The sequence below is a fragment of the Hippopotamus amphibius genome, unplaced genomic scaffold, assembly GCF_030028045.1.
Source record: "Hippopotamus amphibius kiboko isolate mHipAmp2 unplaced genomic scaffold, mHipAmp2.hap2 H_1, whole genome shotgun sequence".
Taxonomy (NCBI): Eukaryota; Metazoa; Chordata; class Mammalia; order Artiodactyla; family Hippopotamidae; genus Hippopotamus; species Hippopotamus amphibius.
In genome coordinates this window covers 1,475,839-1,488,757 of record NW_026648280.1, presented here as the reverse complement: position 1 = coordinate 1,488,757, position 12,919 = coordinate 1,475,839, and the positions used below count along the sequence as shown (strand labels likewise).

At 46.1% G+C, this 12,919-nt stretch overlaps 1 protein-coding gene across 1 annotated transcript; it reads left to right on the top strand.

The window, feature by feature from the left end:
- Positions 1-4,355: 4,355 nt before the first annotated feature.
- LOC130843000 (zinc finger protein 304-like) lies at positions 4,356-12,712 on the top strand. Its single transcript, XM_057719663.1, has 3 exons — positions 4,356-4,792; positions 6,601-6,727; positions 8,626-12,712. Exons 1-3 carry the CDS (start codon positions 4,760-4,762, stop codon positions 10,536-10,538), a joined length of 2,073 nt encoding a protein of 690 aa, XP_057575646.1. The 5' UTR covers positions 4,356-4,759; the 3' UTR covers positions 10,539-12,712.
- The last annotated feature ends 207 nt before the right edge of the window (positions 12,713-12,919 follow it).

Sequence of the window (12,919 nt, the reverse complement as noted above, 5' to 3'; positions counted from 1 at the left end):
TATTATGCTTTCTTTATTTTCTGATATTTGTATTCAAAGCTATTGATGTCCCTATAGAATTTTATTAAACACATGTCTAAAGAATATATGGGTATGTTACTACTTGACAAAAATAAGTTTACATTTTTGATTTCTATATGTTCATGATGCATGGGTTATTCAGTATTTTATTTTTTTCATTATTTTATAACTTAATTTCCAAACACATTTTTTATATTTCCCATGCATCTCCTTTGTTGGTGGATGTCTTAATTACATTCTTGTCTTATTCTATACAAAGTGAAGTTATTTTTTTATGGTCAGTTTATTGACAATTCTGTAAATGTTCAGCTTGTACTAAATATAAACATGCTGTATTTGTATGCACATGTCTCTGTCAGGCCAGATTTATCAGTCTTGGTATGTGAATCCACTAGAATTTTAACAATTTTATATTGGATGTTTCTACTAATTATTGAATGGCTGCTATTAAAATGCTTCATACATTCATGAATTTATATCTTTATCCTTATTACTCAAATTGTTGCTTCATGTAATTCGAGATAGTGTTTTGAATTAAATATACAGTTTAAGTATCTTATCTTCTTGGTGATGCTTTTTCCCTTAAAATTAACTTTTTTTCTGATATAAATACACATTTCACATGTTTTCATGTGTTAATTTTAAAATAATTATAACAACTATATTTTCCAAAACCTGTTTCATATATATTCTGTAATTTTATATTTTAGTGTATTTTGTATCCATTCTATTGTTGGATATTTTTAATACCAAAAATTACTGACTGCTAATGTACACATTTACTTCATACTCATTTTATGTGATAGCTGATATAATTGTGTTTAAAAACATGTTTTCTTTGCCTCAATTGATCTATTCACTTCTTTTTTAAAAACGTTTCTATTGAATATTTCTTTTTTTTTTTTTAAATGCATTTATTTCTTTATCTTTATTGGCTGTGTTGGGTCTCATTGCTGCATGCAGGCTTTGTCTAGTTGCAGCAAGAGGTGGCTACTCATCATTGTGGTGCGCGGGCTTCTCACTAAAGTGTCTTCTCTTGTTGCTGAGCATGGGCTCTAGGCCCACGGGCTTTAGAAGTTGTGGCACACAGGCTCAGTAATTGTGGTTTGCAGGCTCTAGACCACAGGCTCAATAGTTGTTGTGCACAGGCTTAGTTGCTCAGCAGCTTGTAGGATCTTCCCAGACCAGAGATTGAACCCATGTTCCTCTGCACTGGCAGGCAGATTCTTAACCACTGTGCCACCAGGAAAGTCCTGAATATTTCTTTTCATTTCAATTTTCCCTCCTTCAGATTTGCAGAGTATATATTCTGATTCTCCTTATTAGAGTTTAAGCTGAAAATGACAATGTAATTATCTAACACAGAGTGTAATGTTATTAACATCTTTGATCTTTTTCTGTAAAATATAAGAGATTTAAACGTTAATTTGCTCATCTCAGCTTATGTGCTATTGATATGCAAGGTAATTCCATCATTTTGTCTCCAAAAAGGAAATATGTTTTATACAGATAATGAGTGGTTGTATTAATCCACAAATGCACCCCTCTCAGATTCTCATTCCTTTTATCATTGCATACTACTTACCTGAGATCACTTTCTTCCAACCTTAAACATAATTTTTAAAATATTTGTGTTGGTTATTTTTCATTAAATTCTTCACATTTGGTCTCAAATAGTCTCATTTTACTCACTCTCTTTGAAGATGAATTTGTTGCACATAGAAACCTTATGGTGGTTATTTCTTCAACAATTTCATTATGTTTTCCCATTGTGTCCCTGACATATAATTTTAAGTGTGAGTGGAGATTTTATATATATATAAGATATATGTTGCAGAAGACATCACCTAAAATCCTAACTTTGCAATGCAGTCAGTGAATGGATAGTTTTGGTTATCACATCAATAAGGGTGTAAGAATGTAGAATGTAAAAACAACAAACACACACACAAAATAAAAATAAATAAAGTGTGGAATGTAGAGGATGAATAATAAAATGGGCACCTGCTGATCAAATCAATGGATTGTGCTAGAAACTAGCTAAGTGTTCACCAATACTGTTTTCTCCTTCTAGACACCCAAGAGGACAGGCATGTTCCAGCTTCCCTTACTTAATTTGGGACCATGCAAATGAATTTTGGCCAATGGAAATAGTCAGGAGTGATTGTGAAAAGTATTCCTTCAGTTTATCTTGTCATTTATGCTCCTTCCTGGGGTTGCCTCTTTGGGCCTCACTGGTTCCAGTTTGCACACCTCCCCAGGAATTATTGCTCCTTTGGGAGCTGCAGGTCCAGGTGATTGGAAGATGATGTCTTCATGAGGAGGACACAAGCCATGGTGACCCTGAGCCACTAGATACCAGGCTGGACCATGTCCTGATCACACATTTGTACCTGGGTTGCCCTGCCCTCAGAGTTCAGCGGGAAGGCAGGAGTTTGAGTCTCTGTTCCTGTGAATTAGATATGAATTATGACATCATCTTATGAAATGAACCATGAGAGGAAACTATATTAACTCCATGGTCCACTTAAGCCTAAGGATAATTAGTCTTCATAGTTCTACATTTTGAGTCATATGTCCTGTCAAAATTTGTCACTTTGACAAGAGAGCTACCTGTAATCTATGAAAACTGCATGCAGCTAATGTTTACAAAAAGGATGCAGGGGCTTCCTAGGTGGCGCAGTGGTTAAGAATCCACCTGCCAATGCAGGGAATGCAGGTACGATCCCTGCTCCAGGAAGATCCCACATGCCACGGAGCAACTAAGTCTGTGAGTCACAACTATTGAGCCCATGTGCTGCAACTAAGGAAGTCCACGTGCCTAGAGCCTGAGCTCCGCAACAAGAGAAGCCACAGCAATGAGGAGCCTGCACACCACAATGAAGAGTAGCCCCCACTCACCGCAACTAAAGAAAGGCCGTGCACAGCAAAAAAGGACACAACACAGTGAAAGAAAGAAAAGAAAGAAAGAAAGAAAGAAAGAAAGAAAGAAAGAAAGAAAGAAAGAAAGGAAGAAAGAAAGAAAGAAATACATTTATATATAAAAAAAAGAATGGAACTAAAGGTATACAGGTATGCTTTATGCAAAATTTTAACCATTGCCTATAATGCTACTTGCTGAGTCAGAGAGTGATGGTATTTTATATTTAAAAAACATGATCAGTGTTTTTTAAATCAGTTTTTTAAACAATCTTGGCTCCTCTGCAAAGAGGAGCCTTTGACATCATCCTGTAGCTGTATATGTGAGAACCTTGTGGAGATGATGAATAATAACAGCTTGTGTGTATTTAACACCAGGCCTTCATCTCATTCTCCCCTGAGATAGGTTGTATTATTTTCCCATTTTAGTTGTCATACTATGGGGGTAGGTGGTCATGACTTTTAATGACAGCTCCCGCCCCGGAGCTTCTGTGTGAGAAGGTGGAGGTTGGATCCGATAATTTGCATTTTTAGTAAGTTCACAAGTGATGCTGACCTAATTTGGGTATCAACAAAGAGGAGGAACATTTAGTGTTTTTACACGAAGACTGAATGAGAGAGGGATATTCATCTTTCAATTTAAACCTCCGTTTCCAGGAACTTCCCTGGTTACACAGTGGTCAAGAATCCACCTGCCAATGCAGGGGACACAGGTTCAAGTCCTGATCTGGGACCACATGCCGCAGAGCAACTAAGCCCCTAGGCCACAAATACTGAGCCTGCGCTTTAGAGCCTTTGAGCCACAACTACTGAGCACACCTGCCACAACTATTGAAGCCCAGGCACCTAGAGCCTGAGCTCTGGAACAAGAGAAGCCATTGCAATGAGAAGCCCATGCACGACAACTAAGAGCAGCCCCTGCTTGTCACAACTACAGAAACCTGCGCGCAAAGAAGACCCAACTCAGGCAATAAATAAATAAATAAATTTATCAATCAATCAATCAATCAATCAATCAATCAATCTCCATCTCCAAAAGCTGAGAGGTGAAGCGGCTCGTCCAGCGTGAAACAATGCTCCACCTGCTGGAGACCGCGGAAGACGCGGCCTTGTCCCAGGTGACCACCGAAATCCGGGCGCTTCGCCTTTAAGAGGGCACTGGCCACTCGCCGACGCAATTTCTCCCCGACCTTTCTCCCTCCGCCTGCCTCAGCGTGGCTCTCTGGGAGAACCAGAAAGGGGTCCCTTCCCTGGTTGGATGGAGGGCACGAACTCCTTTACCCAGGAGTCTATGCCCGACGCATCCGCGCTGCGCCAATGACAGCACGGAAGATAGGCGATTCCTGTCGCCGCTGCCGGCGCAGGCGGGACTTCCGGTGTCGCGGTCGTGACGTGTTTTGCTTGCGCCGCGACTGTCTGGAGTGGCTGTGGAGGCCGGGCGTCGTGGCTGGGCTGTGCTCTCCGTGCGGCTCTTCGGAACCGAACAGGGAAGGACGGTCAAAAGGCTCGGACCTCTCGCCGCGTCGTTTACACGACCCATGGTCCTCGCCGTGGGACGGGCCGCCTTGCGCGGAGGTGTCGGCCGGGGCTGCGATCCTTCCGAGGCCTTGGCACCCGCCCTCCGTCTTCGTCCGCTTCCGGAGGCGGCACCCTGAGCCTGTGCGCCTTTTTACGGGGCGGGGGGCGGGGAGACTGGCTCGGGGAGCGACAGTCGTCCCGAGGCCACCGCGCCCAGTAGGGGTGTGGGGGTTCGGCTGCTCCCGCGAGCCCGCTCCAGTCGCCAGCTTCTCGACCCGGTTCTGGAAGCTCACAGGATCCCATGGCGGCCGCGGCGCCTATGGACCGGTCTCAGGTGAGTGGAGGGTCCCTGAGGCCTCACCGCCTCCGGTGTAGGGGATGGTGTGCTGTAGGCTTTCCGCACGTGGCCTTCATCGCTCCCCCGTCTTGAGCATGGAGGCGCTGAAGGGCGGTCCTTGACGGAGGATGTGTGGCGAGGATGGGGATGAGGCGGGAAATGGTTTCCAAGGCACAGGAGCCAGCTGGTACAAACAGGTGCAGGTGAGACTGGATTAGGAGTGTTCTGGAAACCGCAGGTCTCTGTTATGTTTGGGGAGAGCAGAGAGCGGGCTGTCAGGGGTCCGGCCTGGAGTGGCAGCCTGAGGAGCTGGGCCTCTGTTGTGATGGCGGCGGGAGCCGTGGAAGGTTTGTAACAGAGAAGGGAGGTGATCTGACACAGGTGTTAACAGGCTTCCTCTGGTAGCAGAGTGGAAAGATTGGGGAAGCCTGAGGGTGGGCAGGGAGACCAGGATGGAGTCTACCGCAGTCGTCCAGGTGAGTGTTGATGCTGGGTGGACCAGCGTGGTGGCAGTGGAGGTTAGAGAGGTGTGTGGATTTTGTATATGTTTGTAAAGTAGGATCGATGGAGATTTTCTGATGAGACATAGTAAGCTTCTGGGACTCATCACCTGTCCTCCCCACCCCACCCCCAACGTCTGAACTGGAGTCTGAGGGCCTTAAAGGAGGGCTGCTTTCTAGCCCAGAATCCTGAATCTAAGCCAAGAGTTATATGAAGAGGTTCCTGCTCTGGCAGCCAATAGGATGAGGACTGGAAGGGTGTATTAGACCCAGGAACAGCTTGTGCAAATGCTTGCAGCTAAGACTGAGTTGGGAGTCCTCAAGGGACTGCAGGTCTTAATTATGTCTGTTGGGTAAAGGGCCAGGAGTCAGGCAAGAATGGCTGGCTGAGGGACTTCCCTGGTGGTCAAGTTGTTAGAGGACTCTGCGCTCCCTAAGCAGGGGGCCCGGGTTTGATTCCTGGTTGGAGAGCTAGATCCTGCATGCATGCTTCAACTGAGTTGGCAAGTCACAACGGAGACCCGGCACACCCTAAATAAAATAAACCAATAAATATTTAAAAAAAAGAAAAAGAGTGTCAGGCTGAGGAGCTGGGCTTCTATTCTAAGGGTGGCGGAAGACATTGAAGATTTGGAGCAGAAGAGAGATGCTCTGAATCAGATCTTAACAGGCTCCCTCTGGCTGCCATCTGGCTGAGAGTGGAGTGTGGGCATGAGGGAGAAGCCTACTGCAGTAGTCCACCTACCTGTTGACAGTGGCACAGAGAGTGGAAACTGGGCACAGAGGACTCAGTGTCTTGCTTAGGTACCTGGGTGGCAGTGGTACCTGTCATAACGACATATGAGTACTTCCTGGATACTGTGTGCAGAGTGGCTTCAGGATTGGGGACCGCCTTGCAGGTGCATACGGTGTGGATCAGAAGGTTATCAGCGTTAATGGGAGGGTGGTCCTAGATATGAGGAAGGTGTGGTTCAAAGTGATGTATACGTTGGGAAGAGTGTGGACTGATGGCCTTAAAGTTGTGTCTGGGAGGGATGGTCTGGAGGATGCCAGCAGGAGAGTGTTTGGTGTCCTTCATGCAAGACCCATAGTTTACATGATGTGTATCTGCCCACCTGCCTGGTTCTGCTCTGGGCTGCACACAGTAGTCAGAGGGATGGGGGAGAGCAGGCAATAGTGGTGTCAAGGCCTAGTATTGCCTCTGAGTTGGGAGGCTGGGGAGGAGAGGGACCAGGGGGTGGGTAGGTGAGTGGGTAGACTGGGGAGTCCTGTTGTCTGTGGGCTCAGCTGTCCCCATCGTGGCAGGGCTGTGTGACCTTCGAGGATGTGTTCGTGTACTTCTCCCGGGAGGAGTGGGAGCTCCTTGAGGAAGCTCAGAGACATCTGTACCGCGATGTGATGCTGGAGAACTTTGCACATGTGGCCTCCCTGGGTAAGTCCCTGTTTCAGTTATCTATTGGTTCCTGGCAAATTACTCCAAAAGTTAGTGACTTAAAATAGTAAAAATGCATTTCAGTTCATTAGGAACCTCATCACAGCTTACCTGGTTTCTTTTGCCTTAGGGTCTTTCATGAGGTTTCAGTCAGGCTGTCAGCCAAAGCTGTGTTCTCATCTGAAGGCCATTCTCAGGAAGAATCCATTTACAAACTCACTCATGTTTTGTGTTTGCAAGATGTGGTTTCTTACGGCTTGTTGAACTGTGAGCATTACTTCCTCACTGGCTTTTGGTCAGAGGCCTCCCTCTCGGTTCCTTGTCACGGTGGCCTTACGGTAGTGCCCCTCATAATGTGGAAAGTGCCTTCTCTCTGAGCAAGTGAGAAGAGAGAATGTCCAGGACGATAGCTGGTCTTTTTCTAACCTGACCTGGAGGAAATGGTCCCATCATTTTTGCCCTGTTCTGTTCTCAAGAAATGGGTCAGTTAGTCCAGCCTACGATCAAGGGAAGCAGTTTACACAAGGACAGTACCAGGAGGTATGCATTCCGGGGGCCACTGGAGAAGCTGCCTTCCACAGGCCCTCACGCCCGCTCCAGTGTCCTTGGGGTTTGCTTTTTGTGTGCAGCCGGATCAGCGACTCTCCTCCTTCCCTTCTTGTGTTCCCAGAGTAGGTGCTGTAGGTGCCAGGGCTGGGCCATGTGTGATGTCCCCTCCCTCACTGAGAGTCCCGACACCTGCTCCCAAAGCCTTTCAGGATGGGGTTAGGAGTTCAGGGCCCTTTGAGTTGGCTTCACAGATTCTGCCTGGCTTGGGCACTTCCAGATCAGTGATGCCTCTGGGTCCGTGTTCTGCCCCCGTCCTCTGGCTAACATTTCCTGTGGCCTGATAATGCTAGGAATTCTAGGTACTAACATGGTCACTGCTTGTGGAGGCCATGGGGATGTTCTGCTAAATTGTCCTTTGGGGTTTTTTTTTTTCCAGGTGGGGGTTGTCCTTTTTTAACATTTTCTATTCTCTGTGGGTTGGGTCTATCTTGGCCACTCATCTGCTCTATGTTCTGTTTTGTTCTTGTTTCTTCTTTTTGAAGTGTAGTTGATCCAGAATGTTGTGTTAGTTTGTCCTATGTTTTTTGTTTTTACAACTTCCATCTTCCTGATCCCATGTAGTTGCCCAGGTGGAGAGGGGCAGAAAGCCCTGAGTACCTCATGGGGAGCCCTGACTCCAGCCACAGTGAGAGAGGCCAAACAGGGACTGGCCCTGCCTCATGGGAGCTGAGAGAGAGCCATCCACCTGCTTTGTGTTCACCAGTGCTTTCTTGCCAGGGTCCGTAGCAATATCTCACTTCTCCCTTTCCTTCCCCATTCTTGTCACTTGACATTTCTCTTCTGTCTTCCATCCCTTGGCTGTTTCCCTACCCCTTGCCTCCATGTCTCTCACTCATCCTCCTCTGCTCCGTCCGCAGTGCTCTGCAACATTGGCTACTTTAACGTGTCATGAGCTGTATGTGCATATATCCGTATGTAGTCCTTAAGAACCAGCTACTTAGTCGCAATCAGAATTTCCTGGGCCTGGACCCAGCCTTCTGCACAGAGCTCACCTGACACCAGCATCCAAGGGAGGCCCTGCTGAAACCCTTTCATAGAAGAGTGAGTTGGAGACCTCACCTCTGCTTCCGGTACCATCCACCATCATTGTGTCTGTATCCATGGTTAGAGTTCCTCCATACTGTGACCTTAGCACTGACAGTGGGCCCTTCCTCACCCTGGTCCTGGCTCCCTTGTCCTGCCAAAAGCCAGTGGACTCATTCATTGGTGTGTCATGTGTACATATGTGATGGAGTTGCTGCTTCCCACCAAAGTCAACGTGTCCTTCACTAGTATTTCTTTGCTTTCAGGTTGTTGGTGTGAAGCAGACAGTGAGGAGGACCATTCTGAGCAGAGCGTATTTGTAGAAGGAGTGTCGGAGGTCAGGACTCCTGAGTCATGTCCATTTATCCAGAAAGCCCACCCTTGTGAGATATGTGACCCACTCTTGAAAGATATTTTGCACCTGGGTGAACACCAGGGATCATGCCCTGCACAGAAACTGTACACAGGTGACCCCTGTGGGCGAGGATTCCTGCTCAGTGAGAACTTTTATCAGCACCAGAAGCAATATAGCGTGAAGAATCCTGTCAGAGGGGATGACTATGGGCCCTCACTTGTGAAGAGTGAACATGCCATCCACATGTCAGGGAGACCTTTCACTTGCAGGGAGGAAGGGATGGACTTGTCGGCCAGCTCTGGCCTCTTCCAGCACCAAAGCACTCACAATGGAATGACTCCATGCAGAAGGGCTGAGTCCATGGAGTCTTTTCCACACAGCTCCAGTGTCGGGCTACACCAGGGAGAACGTGATGAACTGATGCTTCTCAATTGCAGTGATGATGGGAAACCCTTCCTGAACACCTTCAGTCTCCTCGACAACCAGATAACTCAGGCTGAAGTGGGAGCTTTTAGGTGCCTGCCATGTGGAAATCTGTCGAAGGAGAAGTCAGCTCTTATTCATCACAGAAAAATTCCTAGTGGAGAAACGTCACATGTGTGTAAGGAGTGTGGAAAGGCCTTCATTCACGTGTCTCACTTAAAAACCCACCAGAAATTTCACACTGGAAAAAGACAATATACTTGCAGTGAATGTGGAAAAGCCTACAGCAGAAGCTCCCACCTTGTTCAGCACCAGAGGGTTCACACTGGAGAAAGGCCTTATGAGTGCCGTGAGTGTGGAAAAGCCTTTAGCCACAAAAACACACTTGTTCAGCACCAGATAATTCACACTGGAGAAAGGTCTTATGTGTGCAGTGAATGTGGAAAAGCCTACAGCAGAAGCGCCCACCTTGTGCAACACCAGAGAATTCACACCGGAGAAAGGCCTTATGAGTGCAGTGAATGTGGAAAAGCCTTTAGCCACAAAAACACACTTGTTCAGCACCAGATAATTCACACTGGAGAAAGGTCTTATGTGTGCAGTGAATGTGGAAAAGCTTACAGCAGAAGCGCCCACCTTGTGCAGCACCAGAGAATTCACACCGGAGAAAGGCCTTATGAGTGTAGTGAATGTGGAAAATTCTTTAGCCAAAGCTCTCACCTTATTGAGCACTGGAGAATTCACACTGGGGCAAGGCCTTATGAGTGCATTGAATGTGGAAAGTTCTTTAGCCATAACTCCATCCTCATTAAACATAGGAGAGTCCACACAGAAGCAAGGTCACATGTTTGTGGCAAATGTGGGAAGGCTTTTGGCTGCAAAGACACACTTGTTCAGCACCAGGTAATTCACACTGGAGCAAGGCCATATGAGTGCAGCGAGTGTGGAAAGGCCTTCAGCCGTAAAGACACGCTTGTGCAGCACCAGAAAATCCACACCGGAGAACGGCCGTATGAGTGCAGCGAATGTGGAAAGGCCTTTAGCCGTAAAGACAGACTTGTGCAGCACTGGAAAATCCACACTGGAGAAAGGCCGTATGAATGCGGTGAATGTGGAAAATTCTTTAGCCAAAGCTCTAACCTCGTTGTGCACCAGAGAATTCACACTGGAGTGAAGCCTTATGAGTGCAGCGAATGTGGGAAATGCTTTAGCCACAACTCCAGCCTCATTCTACACCAGACGGTTCACACTGGAGAAAAGCCTTACGTGTGCAGTGAATGTGGGAAAGCCTACAGCAGAAGCTCCCATCTTGTTCGGCACCAGAAAGTTCACACTGGAGAAGGGCCTCATGAATACAAGAGCTTTGGTGGTCCTTTAGCTGCATCTGTTGAACTCGTTTAGCACCCAGAAGGTTCACACTATAGAAAGGCCTTACGAATGCAGAAAATGTGCCGTGTTCTTGTTCACAATGATAGGACTCACAGCAGAGAAAATATCTGTGAGTGCCCTTTATGAGGGAGCCAGAGGTCAACCTTGTACAGTCGTACATCCATCCCTCCATCCCGTGGAGAGTCTGGATAAGTATCAGGTAGGTGAGACGCTCTCATGAGGTGCATTGCACTTCCTCAGCTGTCCAGGGCTCTTGACGGAGTTTTGTCACTGCTGGTGCCTGTGGTGGAAGCCATCTCATTGCTGTTAAGTTCCCACAGTGTCTGTCAGTTACTCCAGTATGCTCAGGAAGTGGACCCCTGTGCCGTCTCTCCTGTTCCCTCAGGATTGTGAATGTTCTGAGTGCATTGAAGGTCCTTGTTTCCTCCCCATGACTGGGTTCTGAGTGACCATGACCTAGCTCTGGTCGAAAGGATCTGAACTGCAGTCTACTGGGGATTTCCAGACAAGATTCGCCTTCTTCCTGGACAATGTTGACTGTAATATGATAGCTGTGACTTATTTATCCTGCTTCCAAGTCACACAGCTTTGGAACTCCCTGCCCCATGCTACTCTGGTTCATGCAGTGATGAAGGCCTGCTGTGGCAGTCTTTACTCTGGGAGGTCAGTTCACTGTGTCTAATGGATTGAGAAAAAATTGGGTTTTGCTAACATGAAGGGAGGAACACCTTTTGTTGGCCACCAACTTTAAGTGCTTCAGAAAGGACATCAGGGTGGCAGAGAACAGCTCTCAGTCTAGTTTGGCCTAGTTTGCATGGTTGCCCAAGGCTTGCTAGGAAAGACTGAAGAGCTTTGTGTACCTAATCCTGTGACCTAGAAGTCAGGATTTCCTGTGAGCCCATAGTTCATTCTGAGGTGGGCATCGTTTGTGTGGAAAAACTCCAGTGCTTCTGGAAGCTACATGAGTTGGGTCCTTTGTTCCTAGGGAATGTCCCATATTCCCCAGCACTTTTGAGGGATTTCTGTCTCCTGGACCTGTATAGGAGCCAGTCCTTGATGTCCAGAATCATATGGGCAAGTATCATTGACTGGAAGGCTAAAGGGCAAGGTGGGAATCATAGTTGGTACAGAATCACTGAGATCATGGAGTGGGGATGACTCTGGCTTGTGAGAGGATGTGTCTGTTCTAACAGAGGCATCTATAAATATCCGTGCAATTTTGGCTGTATGGCATGAAAGTGTACAGAAATTCTCAGGATCTTCAGACATCTGAGTCTCCTGTGGCCAACGCACTGTCACAGTAAATAATCTAAAGATTTGTGGATTCCTGTACCTCCCTGGGCTGTTGATATTATGGCCATCACTGCATAGGCAGGAACCCCAGCATTGACAAAAGAGAGATCCAGGGATCGGGCTTCTCTGACTTGGCCAGCATTCCTAGTGACTGATCTGGCCATGGATTCCATTGCTGTCCAGTTTTTGCTGATATTGAGGCAGGGCTCATCCCTCTAAATTGTGGGGAGAGAGGAATATGGTAGAACCAGAACAGTTGGCAGATGTGACTTTCCAAGAGGGATGGTAAATATGAATTTTTATGGGAAACATTTAGTTCTTAACATCTTTATTAAGGTATTGTGATGTGAAATAACCTGCATGTATGTAAAGTGTAAAACGTGTCATGTTTCACCATGTGTATGTACTGATGAGACCATACAATCAAGATAATGGAGAGAGATACCAACACAACCAAAAGATTTCTTGTGTCCTTTTATAATCCTCTCCTCCCAGACCTTTCTACCACCCTTTCCCACAATTCAAAAGTAATAGCAAGCATTTTCTAGAATTTCATATAAACAGAATCATCTGGTATATACTTTCTGGGGAATGGGGACTCTGGCATTTCTCACTAACCGTAACTATTTTGAGATTAAGGTATATTGTTGCATGTATCAGTTGTTTATATTGTTGAGTATTATTCCATTATAGACATATACCACATTTGTTTTTATCCATTTACCTGTTAGTGGATGTTTGAGTTGTGCTTGAAGATTTCTGTATAACTTATCACTGAATAACATTCCATTGTATGGATGTAATACAGTTTGCTTATCCATTCACAGACTGAGGGATATCTTGATTGCTTCCAAGTTTTGGCACTTATGAATAAACCTGCATTATGCACTGTGTATAGGTTTTGCCTTTGTATACATTTCCAGTTCATTTAGGTTCAAGACAAGGAGGATGATTTGCTGGGTCATATAGTTAGAGTATTTTTAGTTTTGTAAGAAACTGTCTTCCAAAGTGGCTGTATCATTTGCATTCCAACCAACAGTAGGTGAGAGTTCCTGTTGCTCCATGTCCTCATCAGCATTTGATGTTGTCAGTGTTTTGGA